We start from the raw sequence: 22960 nt of genomic DNA, 5'->3' as shown, positions 1-22960 counted from the left end.
GTTTGTGTTGTGCTTTTCATCCTTGCACATATCTGTGGACTGACCCAGCATGTACTGGTGGTCAAGGGAAATGTTGTAAACAGTTTAAAACCATTTAAATCAGACCACCTTAGATCCTCCTCCTACATTCCTTTCTTTTCGCTTCCCTTTCTTCTAGAGCACAGAGAGTTTGATACTCTTTCATTGATTCAATATCTGAACTTATAATCACACTCTGAACATCCAGACTGGAAAAAGGGCTGTTTTAAGGGCATTGAGACAGAGTAATTTTAAAAGCATTTTGAGTAGCTATCAAGTACTGGCTTTGAGACTGACATGCCCTTACTTGATCTGCGACTTTTCTCCACTAGTCTGGATTTGCTATCAGCTTGATTCAGCAAGATCCTTTATTTTGGGAGTGCCTCACCACAGACACTCCCAGGTTTCTCCTCATAGCTGGCAGGATTTGGGACAGTGTGTGATAGTCCCCAGCCTCGATGCTCTCTCTTCCCACCAGCAGAAGGTTACATACTGTGGGTTGCTGGTGGCCCCAAACCCTTGCTCCCCTGGCTTCCCAGTGACCCAGCCTGGCCAGAGCCAACTGGTAACACCTGGGAAGCAAGGATGTTGACCCTGTTACTCATCAAGGTTGGGATAAACCTTAGAGAAGGTCTGGAGGGTTTATTGGATTTTAGCTTGCCATGACCACTGATGTGCCGCTCTGTCCCTAAGTTGCTGCGAATGGCTGTGGAACACCTGTACCACATCCTTAAAGTGCCATGGGGATGTGGGGCCCTGTGTCAGCTGGGACTCTGGTCCCTGACTTCACTGAGTGTTCTGTACAAATCTGTTGCAACCCATGCACCAGCTTATGTTTGCTCATTTAGAAGACGGTATCATTCTAGGCCAAAAACTGTTAAAAAGTTTTCAAAGAGTTTGTGCAATTATCTTCTCCATGTGACAACAGATTTTCAACAGAATTTTAAAAAACAAATGTACCTTATTTTACTCGATCTTTTCTTGTTTAAATGGGATAATTATCTGCTTTCAAATGAGGAGTATAACTTATTTACTGGCTTGTTGAAAATCATATGCTCATCAGTTCATATATTTTTTCTTAGGTATCATTACGATGGAATAGCTATCAAGAAGAACTCTTCCTTTTATGCACGTTATTGCTCTCTTCTGTCTGAAAAAAATTATCACAGGTCTGTTTTTTTGAATGTTTTAATCATAAAATGTCACATGACAGTCTATATATTGTCTGTATATAAAAGTCTGTAAATTGTCTGTCGGACATTGACAACAGTATTATATTTTTCTTATTATTATACACAATATAAAAGTACTATGCCCTTAAGTGCTGTGCCCTAACAGAGAAGCTCCATTTTGAAAACATGCCTTGCCTAATCAGACTTCCTTGAATTGGACGTTTTAGCCACATAGATCTTAAAAGCAATAACTTGTGCCAAACTTAAAACAGGAGCCTAATATATTGAGACTCTAGAAGTTCAAATAAATATATTGGCATTCTAGCACCTTCTGTATTAAACAGTAGGCTGAAGAGACATGCATTAAATGCACTGTTGTGAAGAGTCCTACACATAATCGTGTTATGTGGGGGTTTTTTTGCTACTTGAAACAATGAGGTATATTGCTTTGAAAATACTTCCTTCACTTTGTTTTAAAATTTCAGATTTTAAAATCACCTCTTTTAAGGAAACAACAATGAGAAATGTATAAGATGAGTATGAATTGATTGCAAAAATTAAAAGTCTGAAGGTACTTGATAAACGTAAGATACTTTGTCAGGCTGAACTGTAGACATGAGCATGTTCCAGTTGCAGGCAGATGAGGAAGAGTTCTCATAGATAAGCTCATGGTTGAGATAAAGAAACCACAGACTTGTGTTTCTCCCCAGAAAAAAAAAGAAGAAAATGCTGCCACCCCTTAGCAGTTTTACACTTCTTTTTAATGCACAGAAGAAAAATAGGTGCAGCCTATGCCTTGGACTTTGGAGACCAGGCTCATATCCTCACTCTCTTACAGACTTGGACATTACTTTAATGTCTATACAGATAAATTCTGTGCTCTGGTTTCCATTCTTTAAAATAGAGCTATAGCATTTTTCTATAGCATGAATGTTAGAGGGATACTATCAGCCTGTTAGGTACCCAGATACTTTGAGGATGATGAAAGTTGTTTCAGTGTCTGTGATATTTTACATGACAATTACTTAGCTGAATGCACACTCCGTGAGAGAATGGAAAATATACCCATAGGTTTATTGTCCTTCTCCATGGGTTTTGCAGCAGAGTAAAGTTGCAGAAGTCCATAGAGTGACAGCAGTAAAGAATGGGACAGGGCAGAGGATCAGGTTCAGCAGACGATCGAGTGGCAATCTGTTGTTGTGAGACCAAACAAATTATTCATAGGCAACTCGAGGCTCTTTTCCCATGGGACCCTTACTGAAGTGATATCCCTCGCTACCTGTGCACCCAGTACAACCAGAACAGGCCTAAGAGTTGACGTCTGTAATAAGGAAAAGTCTTGGCCACTGTTCGAGGAACATTGCAAGTCTGTGGCTGCCTCTCTGGTGGTATTTCTTCTTCAGGGAAAGAAAGGTGTTTCCCTGCAGCATCACCTGAATACAGTAACCTTGCTGGGCATAGTAGGAAAGCTGCTAGTTCTGGTTGTAGAAGAGATGAGAGAGAAAACAGAACAATTTTGACTGTTGCTCCTTTTTCTCCCGGTAGCGAAACATACTGAAAAATGGCAAAAAGTAGAAGGAACCAAAGAGGCGATGTTGGCTAAGTCCAGGCCAAGTGCAGAAACAAAGCCTTTAGCCACTGCTGGGAGCCAGAAGCCGCACATATGCCAGCAGAGCTTGTGTCCTTGGCCCCCTCACAGAAATGAGCCACATTCCCTGCCAGGCTGGGGACACACTATAGCCTCTGCTTAACCTTAGGGGACTATAGCCTCTGCTTAACCTTAGGGGAGCTGCTGCACTGGCTGCAGGCCTCCCTCTCCTTCTTCACCAGCTGCCAGAGGCGCGTGCCCAGACACCTACTCCTTATAAACTGTATTTCACTTGGTCAAACCAAGGAAAAAGATGCTGGCGTAACCAGTCATCTAGTGATCTTGATAAAGCTTCTTGAGACAACTTTTCAGATTAAAAAAAAAAAAAAAAATTGAAATATAAAGATTGTATTCAGACAAAGATAATCTTTCTAGTTGCAATAGTGAAGTCTCTTAACTACAAAATTATCTTGTCTGACACTTCCTTCCTCCTCACAGTTATAAGGAGTTGCTAAGCTGATGTGTGGAGATGATCAGCTGAAATTCGAACAGCTTCCGCTCTAAATGCAGCCACACGTCCCTGTCCTGAGCCAGGGTGCACACCTGCAACACCTGGGTGGCCGAGTGTTGCAATTACTCCTTAGTGTCTGATAAAAGACAGCAGGAAAAAAAAGAACAGAGAGAAAGCAGCAAAAAAAGCACAAAACACAGCCAGAGGTGCATGAATAGTGCAGTTGTTTTTTGTTGTTTTTTTTTTTTAAATAGGCCACATACAAAATAAGCAGCAGCTTCAATCAAATAAGTGAGTTTGTTTCCATCTGTATTTAGAATTTTCTACATTCATTGCAAATAAGTAGGAACACATCAAGGAAATACCTCATCGTTAGTGTCCTTTCAGTTCAGGGTTCAGTACTTTTTGAAATCAGAATTGTTTCTCATGATGCAATGAAGTTGATAAAACTAGCAGTAGCAAATTCTAGATTTTTTTTTTAATAAGAAAATTGAAACTTAGAAAATGACTAATGAAATCTTGAAGACTTTTCTACGTGCAAGAGCAAATTTTGTTCTCACAGAGGTAATCTTATCATTGCAACAAGGGTATTTGACCCATAATATCTCAATATTTGAGAGTGCATTGGTGTGGACATTTCTACATTATAGTGAAGAAGATTTTTCATATACCATTGCAGTGCAGTCCAAATACTGGTCTGTGAACCAGACCCAGCTAATGGGATGTATTTCACCGGCTTGTTGCCATTTCTCTCTGGCAGAACCAGGGACTGTCTGTTTGAGTAGTGAATGTGTTCTAAATAACTATTGCTCCCTCCAATGCCTGAATAGAGATCAACATGCAGATGCTTTTTTTTTGGTGCATCTACCTGAGGGGAAGGTAGAGCTGGGAGCCCAGTTGAGAGATTGAGGCATCCACCAAACCTGCAGTCTGGTGAAGAAAGGGAGGGTTTTGAAACTATGATCCACTCTCTCTAATTACTGGAAAGAATATTTATTGACCATATTGAGATATTCAGCAATTGACATGGTGCTGGTAGCACGAACTGGGCCCATTAAAAGTCTGGCAGGTTGGGAGCTTTGCTTGTCGGTGTAATAGAAATGGTAATAAGATTATAATGGTTTGCCTTTGACTACAAAGAAGGCATTTGCCTTTCGGTAGTCAGTGGGGCCTTGGATGTCTCGGGTGGCTGAGTTGGGGTGATGAGATCAGTCTTATACAGCACCTGTCGGTTCATTTATTAAGATATGCATACTGCAACTCTGATGATGATGATGATGATGATGTGAAAGTAGCGCAAATAAAAACAACTGTACCCACTGAGGCCACCAAATGTACTATGGATATTTAAGGAAATCTGGTGTTTTGCTGATTTGTGTTACAATAGGGTGCTCTCTAGGAATGGGAGCTTTGAGGATGAGCTCTCCCTAAAATGGTATCTGTTCTGGCAGATCAAGGAGGCTTGGCCTATGGCAGTGTTAAAAAATGCCAGTGAATTTTGGCTTTGTAAGAGTTACTTTATGGTTCTAATAATAGGGAAGGTTTGGGCTTCTGACTTTCTAGCAAAGCAAACCTATGATTTTTTAATTTTAAAAAATCTGATATGATTCTAGCATATTACCTTTTCTAATCTCAGTGTAATCTGACAGTCAACAGCATGTACATTCACCACCCTCCCTCCTCTCTTTTTTCCTTTGTCCTTCCCATTCACCTCCTTTGTTAGCTGTTTTGTCGTCCTCACCATTGTATTTCCCATTTTAGCTCTAGTTCCCACCTCACAGCATCATCCAAACTCTGCAAGAGATACTGTGAAATGCCTTGTGATTTTGCTGTCACCCATTTTCCCCTTCTCCCACCCACCTCCTCTTTTGTGTGTCCTGTCTTTACCCAGGCACAGCTCTCCAGGGGAAGGGAGCAGTTCTGCCTGGCAGACAAGCCCCTCTGTGGGCACTGGGTGAGTCTGAACCCCCTTTGCTAACAGAGGGAGCACGTAGATGTTAAATTCCCATAGGTATTTGCATTTAATCATCACCAAGCTCCTGGCTGGCTGCTGGGGTGCGGGAGGACCCACGCAGCACCCCTTCTCACTTCGGGGGGAGCGGGGAGCCAGCCTGCTGTGGGAGCCAGCCCACTGAAGGAGAGTGATGCTGATCCGTGTTACCATAGCAGCAGCAGGAGAAGATACAGCTGGCCGCCTTCTCAGGGAGAGCAGGAGCTGGAAAATATTCATTAATTTTGTTTCACAGGCTTTAGAAATCTGCAGGAAGGACTCATTTGAAAGAAGCGTTATGAAACATCCCTACTTACACGTTCTCCCCTTTATCCAGCCACCAACTCTAAAATGCCTAGGAGAAAGTCGATAGCATTACTGAATACACCCCACATGAACATTGTGTTCTGCCTTGGGCAGCCCGTTTGGTTGTTTCACTGGGGCACTGCCTTCATGGCAGAGAGTAGGGGCAGAGGGAAGGGTAATTTTTCAGGTGATAAGGTTCAGTCCTGTGGGCAGCAGGGAAGTGTGAGGAAGCATTTCCCATGGCTTGAGTTTCCAAGCAGATAAGCTGTTACGTTTTGTCCTCTGTCCCGTCAGGATGTCCAGTGGTACCCTGGTTTATAACACATCCCAGCAGTGAAACTCAACAGCCAGGGTCTGACTAGATAGCCTGAGTGTTGGCAGTCACCAGTGGAAGCATATTTTCTACAAAGCCCTTGCCTGTCACCCTTCAAAAACAGCTGAGTCTAAAAGGACCCTGGAGTTTGAAATGCCTTCACAGACAGTGAGCAGGTGTCAGCAGCAGATGGAGGCTTGACTGGAGGAATCCAACTCTCACAGCACGTCACTTTCCCAGCAATGTTGCCTCTCCCTCCTGTAGCATAAGCCTCAGCAAAACAGGCAGGGAGAGAGGCAGGAGATGGGAAAGCAAGAAGGCAGCCTCCTGTGCCCTCATCCTGGGCTTTTCAGCCAAAAGCCAGCGGTCAAGCCTTTGCAGGTCCAGGTGAATTCTGAACATGTGCAACATCACAGCAGGCTTGCAAACTAAATGGGGGACAATTGGGAAAAAAAAAAAAAAGCAAACATCTAAAGTGATACAGAGTACAGAACATGGAATTGCTGTGAAATTAAAGCACAAGGATGATAGTGTTTTCATTATTTGCATGTTTATAATAGTTGTCATCATTGCAAATTAACTGATTTTGGTGCAAAAAGTTGGAAGGCATTGCACTGTTAAATGGCCAATACCTTGCTGTCTTTATAATGAATGGCTCAGTTTTACCTTAAAATGAAGTTGCAATACTTCATTTGGTAGATGCAGGTAGATGCACCAAAAAATATGGGACTACTGAATGACAGGAAAGACAGGGAGGTCATTTCTCAAACATAATGCTCCAGCCTAGTGCACTGCATTCAGTTTGAGCTCATTTTCTTACTAAATACAAAATAAATTGGTGGGCTTTTTAAAGGTTTTTTTCTGTTGTATATTTTACCACAGTGGAAATGCCTGCAGTTCTGAAGATGCAGCTGGTTACAGGAGCAAGAGCCAAAAAAAGAGAACAGTGAGTTTTGGATACATTAAACTTATAACAAAATGTCTATCTATCTGTGTGTATAATTAGAACTGCTGTATATGTTCTGGTGAAATACAGTTAACCCATCTTCTTCTTAAAAATAGTCTTTGTCTGTGTAACCTCACTAAATGCTTACTTCTCCCACTCTTGTTTCACCTGGTAGTGAAATATTTTTGTTGTCTTAATGTCAGCTCATATAATTTCATCTGTGCTGTGGGTGGAAATTGTGGCTGACCACCCAGTTTTTGAGTATTAAGGGAGTTAGTGGGGCACAATCTTCTGGGCCTGAGACCCAGAGTGACAGACCCTCGTGCTGCTGACCCATTTATGTTTTCAATGTGCTCAGAGTTTATTGGCATGAAAAGTATTTAAAGATAATACTAGGAAATGATAAAGAAAAGAAGAGTGCAGCCCCTGCCAGCAGGCTAGCAGGACTATGGGTCCTGTACTTGGCACTGCTGAGGCCCCACCTCGAATCCTGTGTTCAGTTTTGGGCCTCTCACTACAAGAAAGACACTGAGGCACTGGAAAGAGTGCAGAGAAGGGCAACAAAGCTGGTGAGGGGTCTGGAGCACAAGTCTGATGAGGAGCAGCTGAGGGAACTGGGGCTGTTTAGCCTGGAGAAAAGGAGGCTGAGGGGAGACCTTATCTCTCTCTGCAACCACCTGACAGGAGATTGTAGCATGGAGGGGGTTGGTCTCTTCTCCCAAGTAACAAGTGACAGGATGAGAGGAAATGGCCTCAAGTTGCACCAGGGGAGGTTTGGATTGGATATATTAGGAATTTTTTTTTTAATTGAAAGGGTTGTCGGGCATTGGAATAGGCTTCCCAGGGAAGTAGTGGAGCCACCATCCCTGGAGGTGTTTGAAAGACACATAGATGAGGCTTTTAGAGACATGGTTTAGTGCCAGTGTTAGGCTAATGGTTTGACTCAATGATCTTGAGTGTGTCTTCCAACCAGAATGATTTCATGATTCTGTGCTCACCAAAAATAGCAGATTTAAGGCTGACCTGTGGCAGTTCTCCCATAAGCATGCTGCCATGGGATGGCTTGACATGGGGGTTGTTGGGAGCCAGCCAGCAGAGCATGAGCAACAAGCTTATGTGGGCCAAAGTGAGGAAAAAAGGAGGAACTGGATGTCTGTCTTATTTTTACAGAGCACTGGGGTGCGGTAATGAGTGCTCTGAAGTGGATGTAATGACGGCTGATGAGAAATGTGCTGTCTCCTCAACAGCAGAACCAACTATCTGCAGCCTTATTTAGAAGGTTACAACTGTGACATGAGTGCTATAGAAAATATATGTAGAAGATATGTATAGCATTAAATATTCACTGGCCTTAAAAAGAAATTCATGTACTGTTTGGGATTTAAACATTTAGTCAGCCATGTTTGTGTCTTTCATCCACCTCTACTTTCCAAAAAAATATATCTTATTAAAAATCATGTTATATAATTTCAAGGAAGTGCTTAATACCTTTAATAGAACCGACAAGATAATTGTGATTTTTTTTTTTTAATTATTATTGTTCAAAATAAATTCTGATGCATTGAGAGCAAGAATTTGCAGTGTTCTCCATCTGTCGTTTATCTGAAGACTGAACAAGAGAGATATCAGTACCCTTGGCCTGAATTCAACAGAATTTATCTTTGGGAGCAAGAACTAGGGAAGAAATACCCATACGAAATGGTACGTTCAAGTATTTGGTTATCACACAAGTTAGCTCTTTGCCTCTGTGATCTTTTTGTACCCACTTTTTGGGTCACTTTCTCCAGGTTGTTCTGCTTGTCAATGAGTACCACAGCCATTGTCAAGATCTTCTACATATGGTGAGAAAGGAAGAGCTTGACAAGGTATGCCTTTACCTTAATAACACTCATTCTGATGACAGCAAACAACTCTAAGGATAAAATAATTTCTGTGTAGCTTATTGATGGTTTGATCTGAGGTAGATGATCATTTAGAGACAAAAGGAGAATTCAGTCAAATTATTTGGGAGTTCTTAGCTAACACAACATGCTCCAAGAATCTGAGTTTGTAGGCATATCCTGAACACTCCTGGCACATCAACAGGTCTGAGCGCAGCACAAAACACAAAGCCATAGACACATATTTCATTAGATCCACATATCCATGGCATAATTCTTTGTTTCTTTCCTCTTTCTTATGCTGTCTTGCAAGGTTCAGTTTGTTGCCCCAGGATGCTTGCACTTACGCTGGCACTCAGCCAAGATGGGGCCAGTCAGAGAGCCCAGCTCCACAGTTATTCTTTTGTTTATGTGTGCCGTTTTATTGAATTACACTTCATATTTCACAAGGGCAAAATCAGTGAAAATTCATAAATGACTTTGTGCAACAGGTGGAAGATTGTATCATGTCATTCTGGAGGTCTCTGCAGCCTGAAAATATAGCATTTATGTCCTTGCCAGATGTATGCCAGCTGTTCAAAAGCTATGACAGGCAGCTATTCAAGGTACCGTAGACACACTTGTTTGTTGTGATTATGTTATTATGTGTTTGTATCTTTTTGGTAGTTCTACCTGAGGAGAAGGGCCAGCTGTTTCTTTTGTGCTGTACAACAGGGTTTAATTTGTACCTCAAGTCTGTTCTTTGGCTTCTTTGGGACTTCTTAAGGAGTCAGTGGAAATTAAGATAACTTCAATTATTCCTTTGAAAGTCCCTAATATAAATGGAGTATGCTGTTATAAATGTGGTCTGTAGTTCTGGCATGAGATTATGTGGCAGAAGTTTCACCTAAAAACTGTTTTCCAAATTAGGAGAGTTATTTTTCCTTTGAGGACACTACTGCATTACTTGGTGACATTCCACATAGAAATATGCAGTTTTCTGATAAAAATAATTTGCTCCTCATTTACAGCAGGTCATTAAGTAGTGTCTAATAATTAATTCAGGACACGATGTTTATTTTTAAGATCTTTTTCCTTCTGCTAACAAATGTAGCTTAGCTGTTGCTTAATTGGAAGAAAAAAATTAGCTTCTTTACACTTACATTTAAAGTATAAATACGATTTTGTTTCAAGCTGCTGTAAATACCTCTAGTACACCAATCACTTGCAGCTCCATGAATTGTATTCTAGGAAATGGAGGACATCTTACTTCATGATTTCCTGGAGGAGGTGCCTGTGCAACGCATTAAGTCAATGAGATTGTTCAGTAAAAATATTGAAGTTTGGCTGCTTAATGCTTTGAAAGAGTTTCCATTACCGCTCCAAATATCTAAATCTAAAGGTATGTTTGAGTAATAGAGATATTTGCATAAAATAACCTTTGCTTAAATAGCAAAGAAGATTGTATTACGAGACTCTTACAGAAATTATTTTAAAAACTTTTTTTAACTGATGTGACTTTGATAGTAGTGAGGACTAGAGTTAGTTGGGATGTAGTTAAAAAGAAATAGTCTCAGATAATGTGTGAGAACAAATTTAAGCCAAAATTATTCAAAATTCATGGTAAATAAGTGTATTTGAATATTTTTAAAGATCTGTTCTTGCCATGATTGCTTTGGCTGCGCAGTCCGCCCCCTGAAATTTAGGTATTTTTCTGTCTTTTCACCTTGCAAGTGTTTTTATGTAGATAAATTAATTAATGGCTATAGCACAGTTCAATATAAAGGGGGAAAAAAAAAAAAAAACAACAAACATATTCCCATAGGGAAACTATGACTTTGCCTTTAGAGGATGATTTGAAAAAAATCTGTACTATACAAAGGTGTGTGTACATATGTCTGTGTTTATAAATATGTATGAATGTACATACACACATATATTTATATGCAATGCTGAAAATTCTGACTAAAACATAATGTTGATCAGTTGCTCACCGAGTGCAGACCAACTGCTCAGAGGCAAAGCAGGGCTCCTGTGTGGAAAAAAGATTGTATTAGCATTCATATGCTTGAGGAAGACTTGCAGATAGTCTTAATTCTGATATTTCTTACATTTGAATGCTTGACAGAGCACACTCAGTAATGTGTTTTTAAAATGTGACTGCATGGAAATATATGTAATTAATCAGCTGCAACTAAGAATCAGTGATTTTATATTATATTCCTGGAGCATGCTTGTCATAGTTGCAACACATTATAAACAGGGGAAAATAGAACCAAAGAAACCAAAGCTTATTAACACTGCTGCAAAATTATAGGTGCATAAATGTGGAAATGTAACCCCCCTAAACAAAATACAGGAGGTTTAGAATTAAGGTTGTTTTCATTCACCTTAAACCATACATGTAAATGAGTATTAGTCTTGATTAAGAAGTATTTCATGTAAAAAAATACTAGAAGCATTTTTCCTGTGTGCCACAAGTTATCAGATTTGCAGTGAAGAAAGAGTGGTGGCCTGGGCAGCTGCTTCTTGCAAGCTCTAAGCTGCCAGGGTCCACAGCCTATAGTGCTGGCTTGGTGCCCCCACTGTGCCCTCCCGTAGGGATCTACTTTCTAACTTAAAAGATCTGTCTTCATTAATGTCTTTTAAACTGTAAAATATTAATGATACGAAACATCTGCCTCTTCTTCTTTAACAGAAGTTACAGTGTTTATAAAAAGACTTGGGAGAAAGATAGACCTTTCTAACATGGCCAAGGTATGTTCCAGAATCCTAGAAACAAAAAAGATGGTCATCTCATTCACTCAAGCAGTCCGAGCTATTTATGAGATGCTCCACTGTAGGACAAGAGCAGCAGCACAGGTGTTCTTAGCTGTAGACTGCCCACAGTCCAAACCATGCTCACCCTCCTACCTATCTCTTCCCACACAGTAAGTATGCTGACAGGACTTTTTCCTCCCTCTGCATTCGGTGAAAGCTTCTGAGATATGGTCAATGATCCCCCACGGAGAGGAGAACACAGTAGCTGCAAGGGTCAGATGACAGTTTCCAGTATCTTCATTCAGCAGCAGCCTGCACAAGGGAAATCACTGATATATCAGCTGCAGAGAAACTGTGTGGTCAGGGAGCAGGGTAGGAGGTCTGTAAGGGCACAAGACCCTCAACTTTTTCATGGATCTCAGGAATCAGCTGGCAAAATCTTCTCCATCCTCTGAGCAGACAGTGCTGAAAGGAATGCTGAAGGGAAGCACCCTCTGAACTTTCCTGCTCATGGCCACCCCTCAGACTGGCTTTTTTCCTTGGGCAAAAAAGAGATAAAATCTCTCTAACAATATCTCTACCTGCTTTTTGGTCCAGAATATCATTCTTCTCAGCCATAGTGACAAAGGAGATGCATCCAGGTGATGCATTTTTAACCCTTTGAACACTGCAAAGTGAATTGTTTTGTTCAGTACTGCGTTATAATGACAGTCTGTACCCTCCCTGCAGCATTCCTTCCATTGGTGTCCTTGGATACTTTCAGATCCTTGGGTTTTGAGGTGGTCTGGGCAACAACAGAACAGATAAGTCATGAACGGGGAAGAAAGCAGAAAAGAACAGGTGGTATGTTGTCTCCTCTCCTTCAAACACCAAGTACAAGTTTCTCCCAACTTGCCATGTGGCTTAAATCACTACATTGTATCTCCACAATAAGGGGGAGAAAGGAAGGGAGCTGTGGCTTAATGAACTGCATGGTATTGTCATATCCTTCCTCAATAAATGCAGCTTCTCTTTAAGGCAAAACTCATCACCAACAACATAAAAAGGGCACAAGTCACTTTAAAAAGGTTTTTAAAAATCGTAATAATACACAAATATGCACCGGTGTGCTAACACAGACAAAAGGTTCACTTCTGTGAGGTGCTGAGCACTCACAGTTCCTATATACTGCAGCAGTTCTTGGAGATACTAAATACCTGGAAAGCTCAGCTTTGTGTGCTTTGAAAGAGTGTTGTTGTGTGTCAAAGGACATGATCCAGCAAGACTGCAAGTGCCTGCTGTCCCCAGTCATTTGCATTTGCTTTGCATACTCAGAATTTACATCATCCTTGTGCTGAAGCCATGATGTCAAGGGGCTGGTTGTAGGTTCTCAAATCTTCCCTGCTTATTCTTAATGCACAGAAAAGTTACAGAGGGTCAACAATGAATTTACACCCTCAAGATTTAGGGCAAGAGAATTGCAGCCTGTATTGGGGGGGGATTCTTTAGCAGCAGCCTTTGACTGCTCTACACCCCATTTATGCTCTTTAACTGACACAGAGTGAACCTCGCAGACCTCAGAATCTGGGTCAGATCAACGCTTACAGCTGAGCACATCCTGAGCCTGGTTCTTGTTCATGTTAACAAGCTCTTGGCTCTGTTCTCACAAGCAAATGATGTTTGCACCTTCTCTAGAGCCTCTTTAAAATACAAAGGGAAGGGCAAAGGAGTTCTGATGTACGTGGTGATTAGTCCCATCGGCAGTTTAAAAACAATAGTTTCAATAAATAAAATTATGCAAGCTTTGTAAATGAGCATCCCTATGAGTCTTTCAGCAGTGATACAGTCTCTGTTACAACTTCTGCTGGAGATCTTGCCAAAGCCGTGGATACTGGGCTCCAGCAAAGCAGAGAAGGAAACAAATATCAGCTAAACATTCCCCTGCAAATATATCCTCCTGTCCAACACACACCAGAAGATGGTTAGCTAAACACCACAGGTGTTTAACATTTTCAGCTTGTGAGGAACATGCGGATGCTTAGTGAAAAGGCAGCTGTCCCTCAGAAAGGACTGTTGAGTGGTTTAGTCAGCCAGACCCAGGCTTGTGTGGACTTGTAGCCTATTTCTCCTGGTGGCTCTCATCAGTCCTCCTCCAGTGTACTTTCCTGGCTTCTAGCAATCTGAGGTGAAGGTTGTATCCACATCTTGGTATTTAATAGCTTGGTTTTGGCATCCATAACACCCTGGGGTAGTGAGTTCCAGGGTTTGATTATTTATTGAGTGAAAAAGTACTTCATTTTATTAAGTTTGACATTTCTGCCTTTCTTCATGCAATTCTCCCTGCAAACCTCCATCACATCCTCCCTCAGCTATTTCTATTTGAAGTTGATCTCATCTTCCTACATAGGAGTCATTTGATATTTCTAATCATCCTTCTCAGCTTTCTCTGTCTAAAATACACCTTGAATTTCAACTAGAGACGGATGGTCAAAGCAGGTGAGAGTGCTCCTACTGAGAAGTATTACACTGTGGAGGAGCTGTGTAACTGCAGCCTCCACATGGTGTAACCACACCAGCCCTTGTAGAGTACTTTGCAATGACTTAGCCACCTGGTGAGAAAACAGGAACAATTTTGGCAGGGTCAGCATTCAAAAGAAAAAAAAAAGTAACTTTCCCATCATGTGCAGATAAAGCAGGCTGACAGCAGCTAATACCTGGACATGCAGAAGTAATTAGAGCATAAAAAGGTGTGAGTTCCCTGTGAGAAAGGAATGTGAATATGCTGCCTGTTGTTTCTTGGGGCTGATTCGTGCCTCTGGTAACCTGTATTTAAGTGTTGTTGGAGCAGACGCTCAATCAGTTAGAGCATTTTCACTGGGAGCCACATCAGCCTCGCGGTCGCCTTCAAAGGGCCAAATGTAATTTTAGGACTTTATACATTTATACATTTGGTCCTTTGAAGGCGACCGCGAGGCTGATGTGGCCTATGGTGAAAATGCATTTGACACCCCTGATTTAGAGAATTATGTTTAGTGAAGTGCAATAGCTAAAGGGACTGGTGTAAAACCGAGGCATAGAGAGGGGTACTGGCAGCCTGCTGAAGGTGCTGCCCCCAGTAGTTCCCAGCCTTTGGGTCATGTCCTCTTGTTGCAAGCAGCAGCTCTCCTTCTGACACTAGAAACTCCAAGTAAAATAAAGTAAAAGACTTAGTCTTTAACTTAGCTGAAAGGGATTACCAAGTGAGAATCAGAGTGCCTTTGGTATTTCAGTAAAGTTAGCAGAATGATGAAAAAGAAACATTGCTGGATTGGGAATTATGTTTGCACACAAATGGGCAGCTGCATTCTCTGCTGCTTGTGGGGGCACAGTAAGCCTCTGGCGAATGAGATTTTTTAAAACATTTATGAATCCTGTTTTTCTAAATTTTACAAAAAATATTTTTCCTCCGCAAGGCCACACTGGACATGAATTATTCATATAAAAGCCTGAAATTCAACAAAGGCTGTAGGTTCTTACTGATCTCAGTATGGAAGTGAGAGACAAAGTGATAGATTAACAAATTTTAATAGATTAAGGTTTAATTTCCTTCATCGTTTTCAGCAATACTGTTTGATATTAGCAATGAAATAAAAAAAAAAAAAAAAAAAGGAAAAGAAAAGGTTCAGAGATAAGGATCAATGTTAAGCTGAAAATTCCTTGCAATATCTCTCTAATTTTGGGGACAAATATGAAGCCAGACTCATTCACAAATTACTCATAAGCAGATAAATGGGATGAAATCCCAACTAATTTTAACTAGCACCACATTTATGATGTTGTTTTTGTCTTCTCAAAGGTTTGAGCAACTTGACAAAACTTGCCTTCGAATTTAATTGAAGCATATACTAAGGACAAGTAACATCAAGGGAAAGTCAGCCTTGATGCACAATTCCATGTTTTAGACAAAATACCATTATTTGGTGTAACTATAACAACTCTGGGCAAAACCAATTGCTCAGATACTTCAAGCATGTTAACCTTGTCTGCTGCATCAGAGACAACACCACAGAGCGCCATTGAAAATAATAATTCCTAGAACAAAAAACACTTGAAGGCAACTTCAGATTCATCTCCTTTGATTTATTTTTTTTTGCCAATTCGGAGACTGTTTATATAAAGTCTGGTATTGAATAAGGGAAGCTTTTTGACTGAGTTAGAGCTTGAGAAAATGGAAGGCATTAACTGTTTTCTTATTATCTATAGATAATGAGAACAGTCTTGAACAGCAACAGCAAAGTCACTGTTCTGCGATCAGACTTGCATGCTGTCATCAGTCAGGGATTTCTGGATGTGCCTGGAAACCTCTTTCAAACAAAGTTTAGGAATCCAGAGGAGCCGCAGAACGACATACACCTCAAATGTAATATTTTTTTGTTATATTTTGTCTATCCACTTAAGCCCTTGCTTGCCATTGTTAAAGCTCCAGCATTTCCTCTTGTTTATTCACAGTTTCTTCCCCAATGGGAATTTCAGGCTTGCCGTAACCCAGGGTACTGGAAAATAGCCAGTAAAATTGAGAATGAAGCATGTAATATTACCCTTTTAACTTTAAAGGTTGAGAATGAAAGCTTTCCACAGCAGCAGGAGTAGAGTTTGTGTTACTAAATGATGTACCTTCTGGAAGAAGGTTGACAAACAGGGTTGATCATTTGTTATCTTTTGCTTTGACAAAAAGAAGATTCCAAGAGTTCCATTTCGCATTTTCCTCTGTTATTAATCAAAGTACACAAAATCATTTATTGTGGCCAGATTTTAAAATATTGTATGCTGAACTGGACAAGGGCTATTGGCCTTTCAGCTTCCGTGTCCTTTCGCTGTACTGCAGCCTGTGGGACCAATGTTGTGCTGTAAAACATGAAAATACAGAGTTTGTATGCAGCCATGACACAATGCCTTTTCCAACTTAATGCAAAGTGATGGGAGGATAATGGCAAGTCAATTTTTAGATTAATGGGCTGCTGTTTAAATTGTTAGCAAGGGATGGGCAAGTTGGACTAGGCTGTGCATAGAACTGATAGGGGGAAACCTCAGCTCTTTGTTACTGGCTCACCGTCAACTTGCTCACTGACAAGAGATGCAACACAGCCTTTCCATGGCTGCTTTCAGTGGGAAAAATAATTTGCATTCTTCAAAGAACCATCAGAAGAACCATTTACATAATATTGATATACAGCTTAAAATAAAAAACGCTGTGCAGAATGCTCTCATTATATTTGCGCATTATATTAATGATGATCTTACTCTTTCCGAGGTGAATTTATGGCATTCTCTGTTTTTGTTGCTTTTACAAACTGTTATTTATAATAAGCAAGGTTTCACAGACCTTATCTATATGCCTTCTTGAAAGAAGATGTCTCAGTTTGAAGGGTATAAATTCAGAGAGGTGCCATAGCGATGTACCTTTTAGTACTGGGTAGTAGGTTCCAATCTTTCAGGGGAGCAACGGCACTGATTTGTGGTAATATTATCTGTATTTCTGTTGGTCTCCAGAATATTCTGCATTTTCTGTTATTGTTTTAAAGCTGTTGTTTCCCCCTCAACAGATAAACCAAGATTTTTATTTTCTTAACCACATAAAATCTCACACAAGTAAGTTGCTATTGCATATAACTAAATTCCAGCTTTCACACTGGAAATGTTTATTCTTGCCACCTTTGCCATGATGACTAGGTCAGTGCAGATATGGTGGAAATAGACACAAATGTGAATTCTGTTTTCAAAGTAGCGTACTATTCCGTATATTAATCAAAATGCTATGAACAGATGTCTTAATATAGTTTAAGCTAAAGATAAAAGAATAAAAGGCTAAAAACTGCAGAAACAAACCAAAAAGCAAGTCAATCACTTCAAGTAATGATCTCCCTTCTGTATTTCATAGGTTTGAATGACTTAATGTCTCTGCTGGTCCCTTCCATAGATATTCAGGTTCTCCTGAACTGTGTGTCTTCAAATCTTCAGGCTTTTGTCATTCAGGTATAAAATTAATTTAATAATTCCATAAAAGAAAATGTGATCACATAATTTATCGTGCTACATGCTGACTGTCACTAGTCTGCCGGAGCTACATTGTACTCTAGCAACCTGACCAGACTGCATATTTCCATAAATACAATTTATGCATGTTGCAGAAAAAGGGGGAAATTAATTGGCACACAAAAATTCCATCTGTGCAAACAACTACAAGCACATTTCTGTGCATATATCCACTTGGATGTTTTCAGTATCTGCTCTCATCTCATAGACACATATTATAACAGTCCCTAATAAGCCAAAATTCAGAAGAAAAATGTTAGTAAAAATGAACACCTCATGATTCCTGAAATAATTGATTTACAAAACTGTTGGCTTTTGGCAGGCAGCAGGAGAGTGACAATTTCTAGTACACAATCTCTAGCTCTTGTGAAAGATTCAAGTATGATCATCCTCACACGTGCACCTTTCCATAAGTTACCAAACTCTACCACTCCTGTTCCATCACTGGTACAGAATTAGTGGTAGCTTGATTGTACAACTGCATTTGGTTCATTGGCAAACCAATTACCTTGGGTCTGAGTGGTGGTTAAAGTTGTTTTTGGTTTGGGGTATTTTATTTGCTTTCTGAAGAAGCAGGACAAACTGCACTTCTTGAGCTTGATTATTTCTTTTTTTTTTTTTTTAATTAAGAAAATTACTTTGCAGTTCTGTAGTGCCTTCATCTCATAGAACCCTCAGCTACCTCACGGGATGGTACAGAGAATATGAACTTTTCATGGAGGTTCACAGTTATAGGGCATAAGGCAATAGACATAAGTTGTAGCAAATAAAATTTCTAATAGATAAAAAGAAAAAAAAAACAACAACATTAGGGCAGTTAAGCATGGGAAGAGGTTACCTGGAATGGCTCTGGCATCTCCATCCTGGAGGTATTCAGAATGTGTCTGGATGAGACCTGAATCAAGCTGCCCATGCTTTGAGGAAGAGGTTGCATTAGATGATGTCCACAGATCTAACCTAAGTTATTTCAGGATTCTAACAAAAAAACCTGCTTATTCCACCCTTGTATGCAGTTTGTACAGGGAAATTGCAACACAATAAGGAATTATTTTAACCAGCTTGATCATAAAGTACTTTTTTTGCTCTGTCTGCAGCCAAGCAGGAGTAAAGAGGAATTCAGAAACTTGGCCTCAGATTTCCAGTTGAAATGGAACTTGCTCCTGAGTGCAGTAAGCAAGGTTATGACCCTGAACTATGCAGACAGTTTTGGTAAGTAGGATCTTTGTGACTCTCATCTGATATACCCCTCTGTCTCCTGAGATGGCAGAGGCACCAGATGCTTTTAACTGAGATAAATTCATGCTGAAGTCATTAGGGGCATCACTTCTTCCTACGCTCTCCCTTGCAGCAAGCAGCACCATTCATCTGGTGCTGTGGCTAGCCAGGTTAGGCAAGTGAAACTTTTCGTTTTCTGCCGGATTTGTTTTCTGATCCAAAACTCCAGGATGAGCAGAAGAAGGGAAGGTATTATAGGAGCATGCGACTGGAAATGGTGAGAAGGGCACGACTCCCTCTTTCGGCAGAAGCCATCATTTGTCTGTGGGAACATGGGGAACAGCAGCCTGAGGTGTGAGCCTCTCCTCTCCCTCCCTGCAAGAGCTGCCGACCCCAGCAGCAGGGTGTGACAGAAAGCCGGGGCCACTAATATCCCAAACCATCGAAATTCCAGATCTCTCAAAGTGGCAGCCCCCCAGTCCTTCAGGTTCTTCCCGTATAATGGAGCCAGAGCAGAGCCACTGCAATAACTACTTGCCAAAAGCTCCTCTGACAACTATGTGCTCCTTCCTTTTCCTTATGCTTTACACTGATGTAAGTGCTTGCCTAGCCAGAAGCAAGCCTGTTTAAGGTGTTAAACTCACTTGTCACTCCTTTAGCTGGGTTAGTTTTCTCTCTGTTTTAGGGCTTTGGGCTGTCAAGTAGCAAATCCACCCCACACCAGTGAAAGGCAGGAGAAGTGAAGGGACTGTGCAGTCACATTCGTTCAAAGAGGTTTGAAATGGTACAGCCACATCTTGAATCAGTTCAGTCTCTTTCATTTCTGTATTGCACCAGCCTTATCTGCCTTCCTCTTCATTTGTAAAACCTTTCAGAGGTTCTCTCTCTGATATTCATTCTGCAGAAATGCACCAGCTCCTGTGAATAGCATCTGATCTCAAACTGCACGAACCACTTTTTAGAGTTTCAAAGGAGCACCTTCACTTTTTTTTCATCTTCTTTTCGATGGGGCTTCACACAAATAGCCAAAGAAAAAAGTATGGTTTTGAAGATAATGAGGTTAAGTATTTCCTACAAGGACATAACAAAGGGGTATGTTAAGGTTGTTGCCTTTTGTATTCTTCAGTATCTTCCCCCGCTGATGTCGGTGTTTGTGCACGTATGTGCACAGCCCTTTTCCACATCAAGGTGCCACCTTTTGCTTTATATTTAGATTGCAAACTCTCTGGAGTGGGATTAGAGTTTTGTTCTGTGTCTGCAGGGAACAGAGCACAGTAGCATCCCTTGTCTGTCAGCTGCTCCATTACAGTAATAATAAAATAACTATTCCTTTCTCTCTCTCTGGAGGAGTTCTGCACAAAACTCTCCAATGTTACATGCAATATTTTGGGCAATAAGGAAATTAGGAAAGTATTCCAAGAACGGCTCTGGAAACATAATGTTTATTGAAATTCCCCATGATGATGAAATTCTTTTTACTCTTTCCACCACAAGAATAGTTTAATGAATTGCCTCCCTGTTCTGCAGTTGTCACTGATTGGGCATACAACTGATGGAGTGTATCCCCTCCTCTGCTGAGCCTTCCTTAAACTAGTTACAAATTATATTTTCATCCCACTTACAACAGTCTTCTTATGATACTTCAGTGGCACTAAGACTGAACTTATTCTCCTATGTGAGAGAGTTAAAAAATGCCTTTTAACCTTTCTCTGTGATGCTCCAATTAATTTGGTGATTATTATATTCTTTCTTAATACCTTTGGTTCTTTAAGATATTGGGCTCTACAGTAGAATTTTGAGTTTTAGTGGACAAAGCTGAATCCATTATGTTAACAAGCCATCTACTGTAAAAGTTCTGTAGAGCCATTGCTTTTCAGAAATTTCTTACATCTCAGTATTTCCTGCAGAAATGGTGGGCAGCCTGCAAGTCAAAACATGTAGCATCCACACTGAGGAAACACAACCACTTAGGCAAAGATGTGAGTGCCACGTCCCTGCGGTGTGCCTCCCCCCAAAATACACCATATACCAGCAAGCAAAACCAAACTTAATTCTGTCTGGGGCTCTTGCCTTGGATCTTGGCACATCTGGCATGCATGCAGGCATACTTACACATCTGAATTTAGCATTGACTTTTACTCTTTCCAGCCCAGCTTCCCCATGGGTGATGCCCAAGTGTGGTTGGAGGAACTGTGCAGTTACCCCCACTGAGATAGCAAGGCACAAGTGTGCTATAGCAGCCAGGGCTAATGGGACCTCTACAGCTCTCCCAGCTCCACCTCCTCTCCAGCAAATGTGCCTCTATGTGTCTCCATCACAGAGCCTCACTTCAGCTGGTACACCTCCATCTCCTTCATCATTCTCCCTTCCAAGGCATTCAGGGACATATTGGTGAGCAGCGCCTGCTGGAGAGAGACCTGTGCGTTCCTCTTTTGAAAGCAAGCCGATTCACCTTTCCATCCCTCTTCAAATCTGTGTCCCTCTGTATTATCCCAAGGGACAGCTGGAGTGGTAGCTTTCGTTTCATGCTTACTGTTCTTGAATATATTGAAAACATCTGTAAGACTGTTAGAAACCATCATGGACTACTAGTGTCAGGCCTGTATAGTTTGAACTCCAAGTATCAAGGTCCCTTTCCTTGTCTGACAGATTAACAACTCGTACTTTGCTATAATTTGCTATCATTTAAAAATGTGCAAAAAGACAAACAGTAGAATCAGCAGCTTCTCAGACACATCTAACATCAAAAGAGGCAGGATTTTTCATTTTTAAAGCTCTGTAAACCTTGCTCATCCATCTAAATGGTGGTGTCTCCTTGTTGATGTCCAAGTAAACACGTTTGTGGGATGCAGAGGTTATGAATTGTTTGATGAATTCCTATGCAGATTTATGGCATGGAAGAAGACCTACCCTTTACTGCAAGGGCTTTCAACCAAGGTATGATTCAAAATTCAATGGTCCTAGTGAGTCTCACTTGGCTTTTAGCAGTTATGCCCCAAGCTGCAAGGTAGGGCATTTGATGTCACAGACATAAGACATACAGATGTCTGTAGGAGGATTTGCTTGGGAAGAGGTGAAACGATTTATTTGTTCAAGGGGAAAACGGGGATGATACGTGCTTGTTGATAAGCTTTGTAGTAGCAGTGCATGTGGGGAAGAGCTTGAACAGGAAAGCAAATAAACACACTTTCCTCTCTAGCTAAAATAAAAAGGTGTTTGCTCATGTTTAAAATCTGCAGTTGGTGCCTATTTCTCTGTGGTATTTGGAAATACATAATTTTTTAAGTACTATTTGATGAGTGATTAGTGTGCTGCTTTGTCTATCCCATTACTATCATGAAGCCCTTCAAAAAAGAACACATCATGAAGATAAGCAAATGAAGAGGATGTTAAAATTATTTTTGTTTTTCTTTAAACCTAGGATCCTGGCATTTGTTTAATTTGCTACTCATGGATTTTGTGGCTCACATTTTCCTGTCCTATATAGAGGAGGAAGCTGATGAAAGTTTCTGGGTTGCAAAGCAAAGCGAGTCTCCTGTTCTGTGGGTTTATGAGCCCAACCATTTCTGGGGCTATTTTGCAGAGGAGCAACCTCAAGCCAATGTTCCACAGACAGCTCTCATAACTTTGATGCAGAGCCAGAATAACTTCGGATTAAGCAACGTTTTTCCAGAGTTCTGAGTTGTTCGGTGGACACAGCCGCAGGTGGCAAGGTGAAATAAACGTTAACTTTTAATGTTTTAACAACAACAACAACAACAGTTATAAGTTGGGTAAATTGGGAGGGATCAGAAGGGGTGTTGTTGTTTGAGAGGCTTTATGTGTGTGAAGTAGAACTAATGAAATCCAGGTTTGCATGGAGCTGTGCCCAGTGCTACCTAAACCTCAAGCCATAAATCCTCTTCCACAGCCCCCACCCACCCCAGATCCCACCAAGGGATCGTAGTTTCCACACCACCCACCTCCTCATCACCACAGTTCCCTGATTCTTCCCTTAGGTTTCCAGCAGACCTTGGGTGCTCCTTTAGATTCACCAAGCATTGTCTAAGCAAGAGCAGCGCTGTTCTGGTGGCTCGGGAGCAGCTTGTGGAATTGCTGACCAAACAGACTGCGTGTATTTATTGATCAGATACACGAGCATATGGCGTGGTCATTTCTCGCTGTTGGAAGCACCCAGAGGCTCTTCCTTCCACCTACCTGTTAGTTTTAGCAGAACATGCAGAAGTATGAA

At 40.9% G+C, this 22960-nt stretch overlaps 1 protein-coding gene across 1 annotated transcript in view; it reads left to right on the top strand.

Moving 5' to 3' along the window:
- The window catches only part of RFX8 (regulatory factor X8), a gene marked incomplete at both ends in the record, with an annotated part of 29584 nt that extends 7174 nt beyond the window's left edge, over positions 1-22410 (top strand). The window contains 10 exons of the mRNA XM_080363357.1: positions 1101-1187; positions 6781-6844; positions 8632-8709; positions 9216-9329; positions 9955-10105; positions 11402-11460; positions 15685-15841; positions 17360-17454; positions 18609-18723; positions 22151-22410. Of these exons, the coding sequence (XP_080219483.1) occupies positions 1101-1187; positions 6781-6844; positions 8632-8709; positions 9216-9329; positions 9955-10105; positions 11402-11460; positions 15685-15841; positions 17360-17454; positions 18609-18723; positions 22151-22410 (1180 nt within the window). The remainder of the gene's footprint in view (positions 1-1100; positions 1188-6780; positions 6845-8631; positions 8710-9215; positions 9330-9954; positions 10106-11401; positions 11461-15684; positions 15842-17359; positions 17455-18608; positions 18724-22150) is intronic.
- Between the last annotated feature and the right edge of the window lie 550 nt (positions 22411-22960).

This window comes from Nesoenas mayeri, assembly GCF_963082525.1.
Source record: "Nesoenas mayeri genome assembly, chromosome: 1".
Taxonomy (NCBI): Eukaryota; Metazoa; Chordata; class Aves; order Columbiformes; family Columbidae; genus Nesoenas; species Nesoenas mayeri.
The sequence above is the reverse complement of the archived record's forward strand: the minus strand, read 5'-3'. Positions and strand labels throughout refer to the sequence as shown.